Consider the following 13,739-nt stretch of genomic DNA (forward strand, 5'->3'; position numbering starts at 1 on the left):
CTAGCGGGCAAGCCTGAGCTATCGACTGAGCTTTCATAATTAATATAAGTCTCCATGTCGGGTTTGGGAGCTGGCTGACGGGACAGAAAAATCCACCTGCAAGCAGGAGGACTCATTCTGCTACCTGATCTCGGGAGTTACTCCACAGTTACTGTTGTCAAGACTTCATGGTATTGCTGGAAGCAGAGCTGCATGGATCAATGGAACAGGATATAAAATTCAGAATGAATTCCACTAACTAATTTCTGATAAATAAACCAAAAGAATTTACTAAAGACAGGCTTTTGAAGGAGTTTTGGATTTGCCCCCAATTGTGTGATCCTGCCATAGTGGTTATTTCCAGCTGAAACCTTGTCTTCCTTACGCCTGGAGTGAAAATAGCCGTGATCATCAAAGACTATGATGATGATGGCGGCCATAAACCTGCACAGATAAGTTCTTTACACACCCCTTGTCTTCCACTGGCGTGTCCACCAGTCCCATCTATCCCCTAATGACTTCCCCTGGCTTTACGACCACAGTTCAGAGGTCCATTTGTCCCACCATTTCTTCACAAGTTTATGGTTCTTTATCTAAACACGTCTAAAAGCACACGGTGCTCTGCTTGTATTTTTCACTTTAGTCTCTTGTGAGTTCTCACTCATGTGCACATAAAATTCACACTACTCACGTGCTTTCTCTTGCTAATCCGCTCCTGTGTTTGTTTGATTGCTGGGGTCAGCTGACGGGGGCTTTCTTACTCCTTTCCTTTCAAGTCTCCTCAGCAAATAATGCTTGAGCAATTTGATACAGGTAAAGGGAGCTCCAGTGCGGTGATATTTTGTGTATGCTCTAAAAAAATAAAGCTTGCCTGAGATCAGAGGGCAAAGCCAGCTGCAGAGTTAGCCATAGAGGCCAGGCAGTGGTGGCACACACCTTTAATCCCAGCACTAGGGAGGCTGAGACAGGAAGTGATATGGCTGGGCAGAGAAAAGGAATATAAGGCGGGAGGGGACAGGGGCTCAGCCCCTTTTCGACTGAGGAGTTGATGAGGTGAGGTGGTGGCTGTGGCTTGTTCCTTTGTCTCTCAGATCTTTCAGCATTTCCCCCGATATCTGGCTCTGGCTTTTTGTTAAGACCAGTTAGGATTCGTGTTACACTCCAGTATAAGTCTTTTACTTTACAGAAAGTAAGGGAGCTTGGAATGTATTGCAAATGGGACGTAGTGGGGTGTCCTGCAGTCCAAGCTACTCAAGAATCAGAGACAGAAACACCTCTTGAGAGAGGAGTTTGAAGCCAGTGTAGGCTACACAGCAAGTTCCCAGACAGACTGGACAACACAGTAAGACCCTGTCTTAGAAAACACCAAAACAAACAGAAAGAACCAAATGAAGATGGGATGTCTTCAAAATGAAAACTGTTTGCTTTGACAAAGACACAGATGATCTCGACATTCCCCGCCTGCAGAATCCCTCTTCTCTCTCATCGATTGGATTCCCAGAACTCTGGGACGTTGAGATCATGATGGAAAGACGTGCAGAGATGACTGGCCACACTAGTGGAAGCCCACGAACAGTCTAGTGGCTGTGGAGCCCCCATGGGACTGGATATGGTTGCGTGGCTCAAACTGTTTGGGGAGCACCCAGGCCGGGGATGGAGATCTGTCCCTGGTACATGGGCAGGCTTTTGGGAGCCTGGGACTGTGGTGTGATGCCTTGCACAGCCTTGGTGCAGTGGGAAGGGGCTTGGACCTGCCTAGGCTCAGTGTGCTGGGCTCTGCTGACTCCCCATGGGAGACCTTAATTTGGGGGGTGTGGGGATGTGGGATGGGAGGAAGGAGGAGGGGGGATCTGTGGGTGGTATGTAGAGTGAGTAGAAAATTTCTTAATAAAGAAAAATGAAAAAAAAAAGACGAGATGATGAGAGGAAGGACCACCGGTAGCCAAAACACTTCTCACACTTCTGATAGTAAACTCATTGTGACACCCATAAAATTCTTTTTTATAAAATAAAATACTCTCAAAACTCAATATTACAAAAGCAAAAAAAGATGGAATCCAAATAGCAAATAAGTACGTGGAAAGATGGCTCAGACTGAGACTACCACTTTGTAGCCCCAATAGCTAGAAGTGGGGACAACAGAGAACAACAAAGTCAGAACTGGTGAGGATATTGAGAAACCAGGTCCCTCAGGACTGCTGTTGGAATGTGAAGTGCACGATGACTTGGCAGTTTCTGACAAACTGACCACACAGTTATATTTCTCAGCAGCCACACTCCTTTATTTTGTGGTGGTTGTTTTTGAGACAGGGTTTCTCTGTGTAGCTTTGTGCTTTTCCTGGATCTTGCTCTGTAGACCAGGCTGGCCTCAAACTCACAGAGATCCACCTGGCTCTGCCTCCAGAGTGCTGGGATTAAAGGCGTGTGCCACCACTGCCCAGCTAGTCACATTCCTTTTATACTAAAAAAGCAAAAGATTATATTCACACAAAACTTGTATATGATTGCTCATAGCGACTTTTCCATAGTTAACCAAAAGCTGAAAATAACCAAAATGTCCCTTAAGCAGCGAATTTCTAAACAAGCTGTTGTAACAGGGGATGTCCACACCATGAGATACTACTGGACCTGTTGGGGTCAATCCTGGCCCCTGGCAGCCCAAACAAGCCGGGCTCAGGCATCAGTCCCAAACAGGTCAATTAAACAAACAATAGTGAACAGCAGAGGATTTATTCAATGTGGCCACATTGGGAAAGGGGCAGATAAGGAGATGTTATGACTGCCAGGATGGTTCCACTGCTTCTTAGTCATGACTACAAAATGAATTGATACAGTTCACCTCTTGGATGGACTCCAAGGGCAAGAAAACAAGTGAAAAAGCCAATCTCAAACACGTTACTCTATGATTCCATTTATATAATGTCTTGTGACGTCCAAGTAATTCAGGAACGAAACAAATTCTTCATTACCTGGAAGGAGTTAAGGATGGCATGGGAAGGATGGGAGTGTACTTCCAGAACACAGCACCAGCTAGAGCTTGTGACAGGGCTGTTATGGAGGTCGCACACGTGCATGTACACCAACCCTAAACGCAGAGGGGAATGCATTGTACTGATGTGGGCTTCTTTTGTACCTTCTTTTTATAACAAGGTCTTGTTATGTAGCTAAGGTAGCCATGGAATTTGCTATGTAGCCCAAGCTGGCTTCAGACTGGCTATCCCCCTGTCTTCACTTTCTGGGGCTGGTTTTGCAGGTATGTGCTGCCTTGTTTGGGTTTTCTATAGTTACATTAATATGTAGCCACTGGGGGAACTTGGTGAGGGACACAGAGAGCCTATCTGTTGCATATTTGCTGCTTCCCATGAAGCTATGGGAAGTAAAATTAAAGGTTAAAAAAAAAAAAGCCCCACTGAACTTGGAAATTGTACCTACTTTATATTTTATTTGGTTGATGTAAAATAAAATCCACATGTGTTATATGTGAACTAAACTGATTACTATCCTAATACAAATAATTTACCTTAGAAATATTTCTGAGTAACAGTTACAATTGGAAATGTTTCCTTTTGGTTAAAAGAGAGAAACAATGAAAATAGTTTGAAAGCTTTACAGGATGTTTTCTTCCCAGTGAGCAGGTCTTTTTGGAGAAGGTAAAGGAGAAGGAACTTATTTCTAAGCATCTACTGTGTTCAGGACCATCCTGATTCCCTGGGGAATCACTGGTGTGGACAATCACTAATGTTATTTATTTGTATTTATTTTTGGAGTTCATTAACTTTGCTGAAAAGACTTAAATAACCACGAAGGGCTTTTTAAATAAGTAAGTTAAGAGACTGGTGTCCACTGCTCTCCTAGAGATTTGTAGTTAATATATGGTATTCACTCCCTGTTGAAAGGACAGTGCCAGACTGGGGAGTGTGGTGTGCTCTTCCCAGGACATAGCGCTGTTCCTTGGTTAGGACTTCAATTGACAACACTCTGGAGGTTATCTCACAAGAAAGTCCTTGCCATGTCAGGGTGTCCTGGCACACAAGTTATTTCAGGTTACAGAAATTATTGTTTACTTCTAATTTTTATGTAGTAATTTCCTTAGAGTCTTTGCCTGTTAGGTGAGCCATCCCTAACCCTCTGCAGGTACCAGTGAAGCAAAATGCATGGCTCGTTATTTGGGGCCACACAAATACACTTGTGTATGGGGCTCTTTCATATCCTCTGTGCTTAAGGGTCTCCCCATGGAGGGTCACTTTTGGACTTGGATCTTTGCAATTTTTGTTCTAAGTGATTATTAGGGCGTCGGGCCCATTTGGTTAGGAAACATGCAAGGAGTTAGCGTGGAGTTCGGGGCCTAAGGGAAGAACCTAAGGCTGGGGATAGAGTTTGCCCTGGCCCTTTCTCTTCAGTCTGTTGCTCAGACCTCTGATCAGCTCTCACCACTGCCAACTGACCCCACCCGCTACCTCTTGCGCAGACTCAGAAAAGCCTCTCCCCCATCCTCTGCGCCTGCAGCGGGTGATTGTGAAGGGCACCTCTCGTAACCAATCAGTATCCGCACGCTGGGCTGGGGGGCGTGATTGGACCGAAGGAGGGCGTCAACTGAGGGCGGGAGCACCATACTGGCCAATCCCCGGAGGCCAGGCCGTCCCTGCCCAGTTAGAGGCGCCGCCTCACGGTCCTGGGCATCGGTCCCGGTAAGGCTGGGAATGTCCCGGGCGGAGGCGGCTCAGACTTGAGTAGCGCACCACCCTGCACGGCTGTGTTGCAGGGCCCGGGAGGCTCACTGTTCCGAGATGGCCAACAAAGATGTGAAGTACTACACCCTGGAAGAGATTCAGAAGCACAAAGACAGCAAGAGCACTTGGGTGATCCTGCACCACAAGGTGTACGATCTGACCAAGTTTCTGGAAGAGGTGAGCTGGGCACGCACACTCCAGTGGGGCGCGGGGAGGGTGGCCCCGGCTTTGGGTTTCCCCGGCGTGACCTGGGACCGATGTCTGAACATGCGTTATCTGTGAGTGTGCATTTGCTTGCGTACATTTAGGAGGGCCCTCCGCGTCTGCACACTTGTGTTAGCTTCTGAGCATGTTCACCTGCGTGTGCACACCTGTGTCTGTGCTCCTGAGCGTCTTGGGTTTGCACATCTGGGCTTGTTTCTGGGAGGCTGGGAAGCATCCGAGCTGTGTGAGCGGTTTTTGCAGGCTGCTACGGGCGGAGTATTTGAGGGCCAGAGCTGGATTCCTACCAGGTGCTCAGGAGTGTCCTGAATAAATGCTACCCACTTGCTAGGAGAAGGCACAACTGCGTAAGGATTTTAAAAGATCCCCTTTTCTTTTTTGCCTTCTTGTCTTTGCTTATAAGGCCCTCTTTCCTTGTGGAACAGAGAACCCCTCGATTTCCGAATGCACTTCTAGTAACAGCCGGTTGGAGACCGCTTTTCTGAAGAGGTGTGGGGTTCCAGAGGGCTCTCTAGGGTCAGAAGTCCAGGAGGGGACCCCCCCAGGGCCACTCTGAAGTCCAGACCCATATGTTCACCTGTGTTCACTCAGCAGAGAGTGAATGTTGACAATCTTACTGCTGTAGTGACTTGCGCGAGAGCCCCAGCGCCTCATTGGTGGGTGACCAGATGACTCCCTACCTGTACTTTGAGCTAATACAAGGGAAGGCAGGTAGGCAGCATGGTACAGTCAGAAAACTGGATCTTCAGCCTTAAGCTACTTCGGAGGTTGTAAAATGGTTTAATTTAGAGGGAGACACTTAACTTGGACAATGCTGGCCACAAAGTTGTAGTTTTTGCTGTACAGCCCGAGGGACATTTCGTTGTTTTTAATCTTTATTCCTTCGGGACACACTTTTGCTTTGATGGCGTTTTGAGTCACAACACAATTTCTACATCCCGCCTCTTCCCAATAAATAAGAATGCTTATTGATGGGGACGATTTGCATGTGTTTTGTTTGTGGGCTGGGCAAAGGTAGAGGCTCAGTCAGCTAGATTATAATTTACATCGAGACATTTGTTTTGCAGAGAATGTTAAACATAGGAAAAACTTGAAAGTTTGGAGTTGATGTCTCTTGGTAAAATACTTGACCGTTAATGATAAAATGGGGTTCTAATTTAATTGGGAGTGGATTGCAGTATGGACTCAGATCTGCCTCTCTTCTGCTGACCCCAGAGCAGGTTTCCCTGCATGATGAACCCAGACCCATGTGGTGACTGATTCTTCACATGGAACTCTCACTGTAGCCCCTTCCCATGATATGTGTAATTCTGGATTCTGGAATTTTGTGATACAATGTGTCCCTTGACTGTGTATATATAATAAAGTGTAGCATTTGTACAAAACAAAACGTTGGGATATTTTATACTATGAAGCAGTTTTAACTTGTCCCATTGTCCTCTCAAACAAGGTCTCTAGACCTTGGTACTGTTGATCTTTTAGGTCGCTGTCCTGTACTCACTGGATGTCTTTCCTAAGTACTCCTGTCCTAACAGTGACAACCAACACTGTCTCCAGATCCTGCCAAGTGTCCCACAGGACATGTAGTTGCTCCTGATAGAGAATCGCTGCCCTAAAATACATTGTGTATGACTTTTAGAAGTAGATCTTTGAAGTAGCTAACAAGGAAGAGATGATTAAATTACACTCAAAACTGTTTATTCTCTTTTGTTTTGTTTTCCATGAGGCAAGAAAGGGGTGAGAGAATCCTGCAGGTTTTCTGGGCTCAGCTGAAGAGCTAGGAAGCAGCCACTCAGTTGGGAAACAAATCCTTTGTTCTCTCTAAGTTATCAGCACCCCATCTTTGAGCATGGCTTGGGAAGAACGCTTCTTGAGCAATGTGGGGAAGCTCCCTGGGAGCCAGTCAGCTAAGGAGATGATGGAGAAAGTTGGGTTTGGGAGACACAGAACACAGAGAGTGGCTGGGTCCTGTTGACCTCAGGGTTAGCGGGACCAAGGGACCTATCTGCTTTTCCTGCCCCTGCTCTCACTGTGTGTGGATGTCCTAGCATGCTGGAATGTAGCAGGAGCATTTCCGTGATGGTCAGGCTTCTTAGTATATCCAGATTCCGCCTGGTGTCCACATGTTTCTCCTCTTGACATTTTTGTGGCTGGCTTTTACTTCTTAGGACTGCTTGTTTTACACAGTGTCCTAATCACTGGCTCTCCACCCCCAGGGTAGTGTTGCCCTTAGGCTCTGTGTGCGTGCGCCAGCCAGCACTGTAGTCTCTGAAGATGACTGCCTCTGTCCGTTTGGGTTACAGCTTCCACACACATCTCATTCAGCTCAGCTGTGAGGAATACTCCCAGACAGTTTTTCTTCTGTCCACATCCCTCGAGTTTCAATTATTTTGTTAGGTCTATGCAGTTTATCACAGGCTTTGGTTTAAAACAAAAATATTTTGCAAGACCCAGAGTGTCTGGCCCTCTGCCCAAATTTCCCGCCCTTCCCTCACTTTTGTCTACATTTCAAGGCTCCAGAAATTTCATGAAGCACATGAACTGAAGACTAGTCCATCCTTGCTAATTTAAAAATGAAAAAAAAGGGGACTGGGAGGAGCAGCCTCCGTACCTCCAAATGAACTTTCTGTCATCTGGAGCTGCATCTCCACAGGCTCGGGATTCACCTGTCCATGCAGTCATGTGCTCCTGGGTTGTCTTCTCCTCCTCTGAGAATCCCTCATTTCTGTGAAGAAGCGTGTGCTGTGTGTGCGGTGTGTGCGGTGCTGCTGCTTGGTCCCTGCTCCGCTGTCTGCCTTCCTCTGTGCCTTAGACCCCTCACGTGTAAAGGGGAGACGGTAGCAGTGCCTGCTTGCAACTGACATAGGAATTAAAGCCTTGACTAGTGTAATGTGCATGCCTGTAATCTCAGCATGTCCAGGACTCAGGAGTCAGAGGCAGGAGAATTGCCAAGAGTTAAGAGAGGCCAACCTGGGCAACAGAGACACTCTGTTTCCAGAAACCAAAACTAGAAAAAAAAAAATGTTTGCTAACGACAAACCGAGGTGAATGTTTCTGCTCATTGGTAAACTGCAGTCGGGGGCAGACTTGGGCTGTGATTTCCCTTTTACAGTGTCATGTGTGGTTGAGTGCTTGAGCTGTGTTTTTAGGGAACATGTAAATCCAGAAGGTAATCTTGAAATAGAAGAGTATTGGAAAAACTATCTTTCTAGTCAAGAACACAGATCAAAGGTTACTTGTGCAATGTGAACTCTGTCTTCCTGAAATAGGTTCAGAGGATGGGTAGAAATCCAAGAGGGAGGGCAGGCTGATATAAAGGCAGTCTAAACAGCAGCAGCTGTTGGATTCCTATCTGGTGCCTGCCAACAGGATTATAAGCTTCATTACCTATAGATTTAATGCCCCCCCTTTTTCTAGTCCTGACCCCTAGGTTTTTAGTTTATTTTTGTGAAATTGAGTCTTGTCATATCAGATCATGTTATTAACCAGGTTAATGATTATAGAAATTTGAGAGATCATTGTTTGAAATCTAAACAGGTGTTTAGGGCCAAAGAACAAGTTTGCATTTCCCCCTTCTGTGGTCGGGCCAGGTTTTAGCGGAGCTGTGGAGGGAGGGAAGAAAGCATCATGTAATAATCCTGTTAGTTACCTCTCCGTTCTGGGCAGAGTGGGTGTTTGTGCATAGACATCTCTTGGACCGTGTCATAGGCAGGTTGACCTTCCTCCTCATAGAACATTTTCTAGTGACCCTGAGATCCTGCTGTTTTTAAACTGAGCCTTGAATGGTCTTTGAAAGCATTCCGCCTTGCAGAAGCTGTTAGCTTCTGACTCATATTGGCTTTTGGTGGTCTTAATGAAATTTTATTCTCACATTTTACTTTTTGTGGCTGCTTATCTTCCATAGACATATGAAGGAGTCCTCAGTAGTGGCGGTGGGTTAGGCATCCTGGGTAAACAGGCAGCAAAGTGACATCCTGCAAGGCCACCTGGGGACTGCATCTGCGTGTCTTTTAAGTATTTCTACAGTTTGGGGGATTTTATGAAAAAAGATTCCAGCTTTGTTTGAAAACAGTAAAAACCAAACCAAAACAAAGGCACCACATCACACTCCAGGCAACTAAATCTCATTTTTTGTCTTTAAGGTGATGAAAATTTTATAAATAAGGAAGTAAAACAGGTTTTACCGGCCAGTGGGAGTGAAGCAGGGACTGTTAAGACACTAATCACTACTTAATATGGATATCTGTTATTCTAGAAGACTCCAAAAACACTGTAGGAGACAGCCCAGAGTCCGTCTCTTGTGTAATGGGATCTGAATAATTCGGGTCCTCCTCCACTCCTGGGAACATGTTGGGCTGCAGTGGCAAGTCTGGTTCTGGTCTTAGAACGTTGGGAAAAATGATATACATGAGAAATGTGTAAAGAGAAGGTGTTCGGACAATTAGAAATGTTGGGGTTTTGTTGTTGTTATTGTTATTTGTGTTTTGTGTTTTTGTACTGAGGGTTGAACCCGGGGCCTTGAGCGATGCCCCACTCCTTGCTGTTTTATTTTACTATGAGGCAGGTCTTACACAGGCTGGGATTACCAGGGTGTGCCACCATACCCACCTCACATGATTACATTGTGATTTCTGTCGTCTTGGGGTGAGGATATGGCTTAATGGCAGAGTATTATGTAGCGTGCTCAAGTGTGGGTTTGATCCCCAGCACTTGAAAAAAAAAAATATTTCCCTTATAAGTTGTCAGAATTTTTGCTGTGTGTGAAGGAGTACAGCCTGTACTCTGCTCTCCCCAACCTGAGGCCTGCAGTGTTTGGAGGACAACCAATGCAGTTTTCAATGGAATCATATCCCATGGTCAGAGTGCCCTTACTTTCTGAGGTTTCTGAAGCCAGGAGAGGATACGGCAAGCTGTGAAGCAGAGGTAGAACGAGGTGAAAGGTCACGCATGCCTTCTTTCCATCTGTTATTGTTTTTCCTATAGCTTTCTAGAAGAGGGGGGAAGCTATTTCTATTTCTCACAGGAGTTGTCCAGTCTTGCCCCGTTTATTCCTGGCATAGGGGATCTTTGCCCCTGAGCCTGGCTTAACCATCTGAGTGGTTTTCATCCAGAGAGGAGCAGTCCCCACGTGTCAGGCATGTGTGAGGAGGCTGTGGAGATTCTGGAGAAGGGCCTGTCAGCGACTGCCCTTGGAAGGCCAACCCTGGTGAAGCCACTGCTCGGACCAATCCCCGGGTGTGTCTGGCTGGCCTCCTGCCTTCTCTTCCCCTTCCTGTCTTCAGCTTCCTTCCATCTGGCAGTCCTCTCCTGTGGATCTGTCGCACCACCGCAGGAGTGGCTGGGACACCCTTTGCTGTCTGGACTCATCGGTCCGTGGCGCTCACACCCTTGCATCTCCAGCCCCTCGTGCCTCTGGAGCAAGCGTTTGGTTTTGTTCAGCTTGGTGGTGGCACCATGAGTTTCCCTACTTAACACACGCTAGCATTACACGAAGGAATGTACTTCCCAGGAGAAAACTGAACTCCATCTTGGGAAAGACTGTTATTTCTTCCTGGGATCCCTTCCCATGACTTCCCATTGCATTTAGAATAAAATCCCATCTCTGCCCAGTTTAATGGCGATGGGGCCCTGCCTGTGGCTCTCTTCACTTCCAGTGGTAACTCTACCTCCTGCCCACCATGGCTTTGTCTTGCTTCTCAAACCAGCTCGACTTGTTTCTGCCCCAAACCTTTGTTCTTTCCTCTCTGCCTGTCCTCTGTTTCCCTGGTCACTGCCCCTTTTAGGTTACAGAGCCACAGAAAGGACAGTGTTCTGTCTTACTTTCTTGTTTTGTGTGCCTGCTAAGGGTGACGTCCGTCAGCCCCTGGCACTTCCTTGGTCGCTGTGCTTTGTCTTGTAGATGGCAGGCTGCATCAGCGCCATCTGCCCTGGACATAGAATCTGCTCGCCACACAATCCCGTGGTGGATGGGGAACCTCCTGTGGAACTCAGATGCTGCCCACCACGCTTTACCGCTATCGTATTTCACCCCACCCCTTTCCCACTCAGGGTAGTCAGTGGCAGTGTTAGGATCCCTTCTTCGTCATAGACACTTGGTGAAATTCTGTCCTGAGGGATTTATCACTCAGCACTTCTGGGACTTTGTTGTGAAAATCTGCATTGTTATATAGCCGAGGAGCAAAGACCACTTGAGCCGGGTGCTGTAAGACAGAGTGGAGTGTAGCCCACACAGAGCACACTCAGAGACACTTTCCTGCCTCTTCCTGTCAAAGCCAGGGCCGCCATGTTTCCTCTGGATTCCACTTTCTCATTTGATGGCACCACATTTCTTCTTTACCACCTTCTGTTTTCTATTCCGCATCAACAAGTTCTGTCCTCCGAGCCTCTTCCCCGGGCATTCTCTTCATTGTTTAACACGGTGGCCCCCCGGCCCCCATCCTAAAACGTACGTATGCATGGCTTCTGTGGACACGTCCCCGACTCTCCTCAGAATTTGTTTCCTTGTGTAGTGCGGCCTTTGAACGTCCTGTTAAACCTGCTTTCTCTAACCACTCAGCTCCACTCTCAGTTTTGTTTGCTCCTTTCTCCTGCCGAGGAGGAGGTCTCCTGTGGTGTTCATGTTCCATCAGCTGAATGTCATGGAGCTGTTTCCTGCTTGGCTTCCCGGATACCATCTCCCCGCTCTCTCCTAGCTCCATGGTCACCCCTTTGGCCCCCTTCTCTTCCTTTTCCTCCTCTCTGACCTCAGTACTGGAGACCTTAAGGCCAGGGGTGTTTTCCTTCTTCCTGGAGCATCTTGTCCACTGTCACAGCTTTCAGCATGTGGATGACTTCTGGATTATTATAACCGGGCCAGAAAGGCCCCTCTCCTGAGTGCTGGCTTCACGTGTGCCGGTTTGTTTCACGTCTCCACTTGGGTATCTGATAGGCTTCTCAAACCTAACATCTGAGAAACCGCACCTGATTTTCTGTTTCCAATCCTCCATCTTCATCCTTCCCCGGGTCAGTGGATGGTGGTTGTGTTCCCCAATCCTGAGTCTCTTACACTTCATATCAAACCCACCAGAATAGTCTCTTGGCTTATCTTCGTTTAAAGTTAGAATCGGACCATCTTTTACTATCCCGCTGCTCTCGGTGGTCTCACCCTCTGACATCTCGTGGCTGGTCACGTCTCCTATGACCCTGAATTTGCTCGTCACAACAGGTTGACATTTTAGAAGTAAAGTCAACTGTGTGCGCCACTTTATCCCATGTAAACCCTTCGTGGGTAATTCTTTCACCCAATTAAAAATCTTAGGGTGTAGCTACAGTATTCTGGAGAGTGTGGTGCTGGCAGAGGGACACATATGTAGATCGGTGGAATGGAAATAGAAAAATCCAAAAATAGACCTGCACAGATATTTCTAACTGATTTTTCACAACAATATAAAGGCAGTTCTATGGAGGAAGGGCAGTCTTCTGCAAATGGTTCTGGAATGACTGGGAATCAGTGGTCAAAACATAAATAAATCTTGTTTTAAACCTCACATTTTATGGAAATTAGCTCAAAATGGATCACAGAAACCTTTTTTTGAAGAGGTTAGATTTAGGCAGAGTGTTCTTAGCACGGTACTGCAAGTATGACCCGTTCTAAGTTCTTTGCATGGGAAATACATCCCTTGAAAATACCCATCCAGTTCACTCGTCCTCTTCAAGCAATAGCTAGTTATCACCCATATCTAACGGTGTGGTGCCTCCCACCTCTCCCACTTAGCTCCCAGCACTTCAGAAGCTAGGACTGCGATGAATTTCAGATGAGTGTAGGCCCCCTAGTCCATTCCAGGGCAGCCTGAGCTACAGAACGAGATCCTCTCAAAACAATGGACAGACAGACAAAGCCTATCCAAGCTGAAGTCTGTCTACATCCCTGAATTCCTTAGCCTACCTTTTGTTTTTGTTTTTTGTTGTTGTTGTTTTTTTCCTCTCCCTCTTCTCATGGCTTGGGTAATGCTGGGTGGTTGCTGTACCACGGAATTACACCCTCAGCCTTGTATTTGTTTTCTATAGTACATGACTCCGAAACACTAATTTGCTTATTTTATTATATTTGTTATATTGTTGCCTGTCTGTTTCCTCGTAAAGGATGCCCCCGTGAACCCTGGAGCTTTCCAGTCTTAGTCATAGGCATCTCCTAAGTCCTAGAATAACCCTGCGTGGAGAAGGGACTCAGTGTGTATGAACTGATTGAATGTATGTAATCTTAAAGGTATAAAATAGAAGAAAGCTCATACAGAATGGCTGTTAGGTCAGATTGAGTAATTTCCTGGCAGCTTATTTTATTTTTCCCTTGCCCACCTGCAGATTTCAGCCCCGTTTATTATTTTTTGTTTGTTTGTTTGTCTGTTTTTCAAGACAGGGTTTTTCTGTATAACAGCTCTGGCTGTCCTGAAACTTGTTCAGTAGTCCAGGCTGGCCTTGAACTCAGAGATCCGCCTGCCTCTGCCTCCCAAATGCTGGGATTAAAGGCGTGTGCCACCACCTCCCGGCCCATTTATTATTCTTAACACTTAAAAGGAAGGGGCCCTAATGGTTTAGTGGGGAAGGGGAAGCAGGGAGGATAGAATGATGCCACTCTCAGGCCTCTGGTGTCGATGCAGGGGACACGTAGTTTTGGCTCTTCTGACTCTAGGTCGACCAACAGCCTCTTTCAAGTCACAGTCATCTGCCTCTGGGCCCCTGGTTTTGGTGGCTTTGCTAATCTTAATGACGCTGGGTAGTCAGTCAAGAAGTCCACTGTGACCACCCCAGCCTGATGGCATCTGTGCGTGC

General features: G+C 46.7%; 1 protein-coding gene across 1 annotated transcript in view; it reads left to right on the forward strand.

Moving 5' to 3' along the window:
- Positions 1 to 4,649: 4,649 nt before the first annotated feature.
- The window catches only part of Cyb5a (cytochrome b5 type A), a 33,142-nt gene continuing 24,052 nt past the window's right edge, over positions 4,650 to 13,739 (forward strand). Inside the window, 1 exon segment of the mRNA XM_006988413.4 lies at positions 4,650 to 4,886. Coding sequence (XP_006988475.2) covers positions 4,767 to 4,886 — 120 coding nt within the window. The 5' untranslated portion in view covers positions 4,650 to 4,766.

This window comes from Peromyscus maniculatus, chromosome 19, assembly GCF_049852395.1.
Source record: "Peromyscus maniculatus bairdii isolate BWxNUB_F1_BW_parent chromosome 19, HU_Pman_BW_mat_3.1, whole genome shotgun sequence".
Taxonomy (NCBI): Eukaryota; Metazoa; Chordata; class Mammalia; order Rodentia; family Cricetidae; genus Peromyscus; species Peromyscus maniculatus.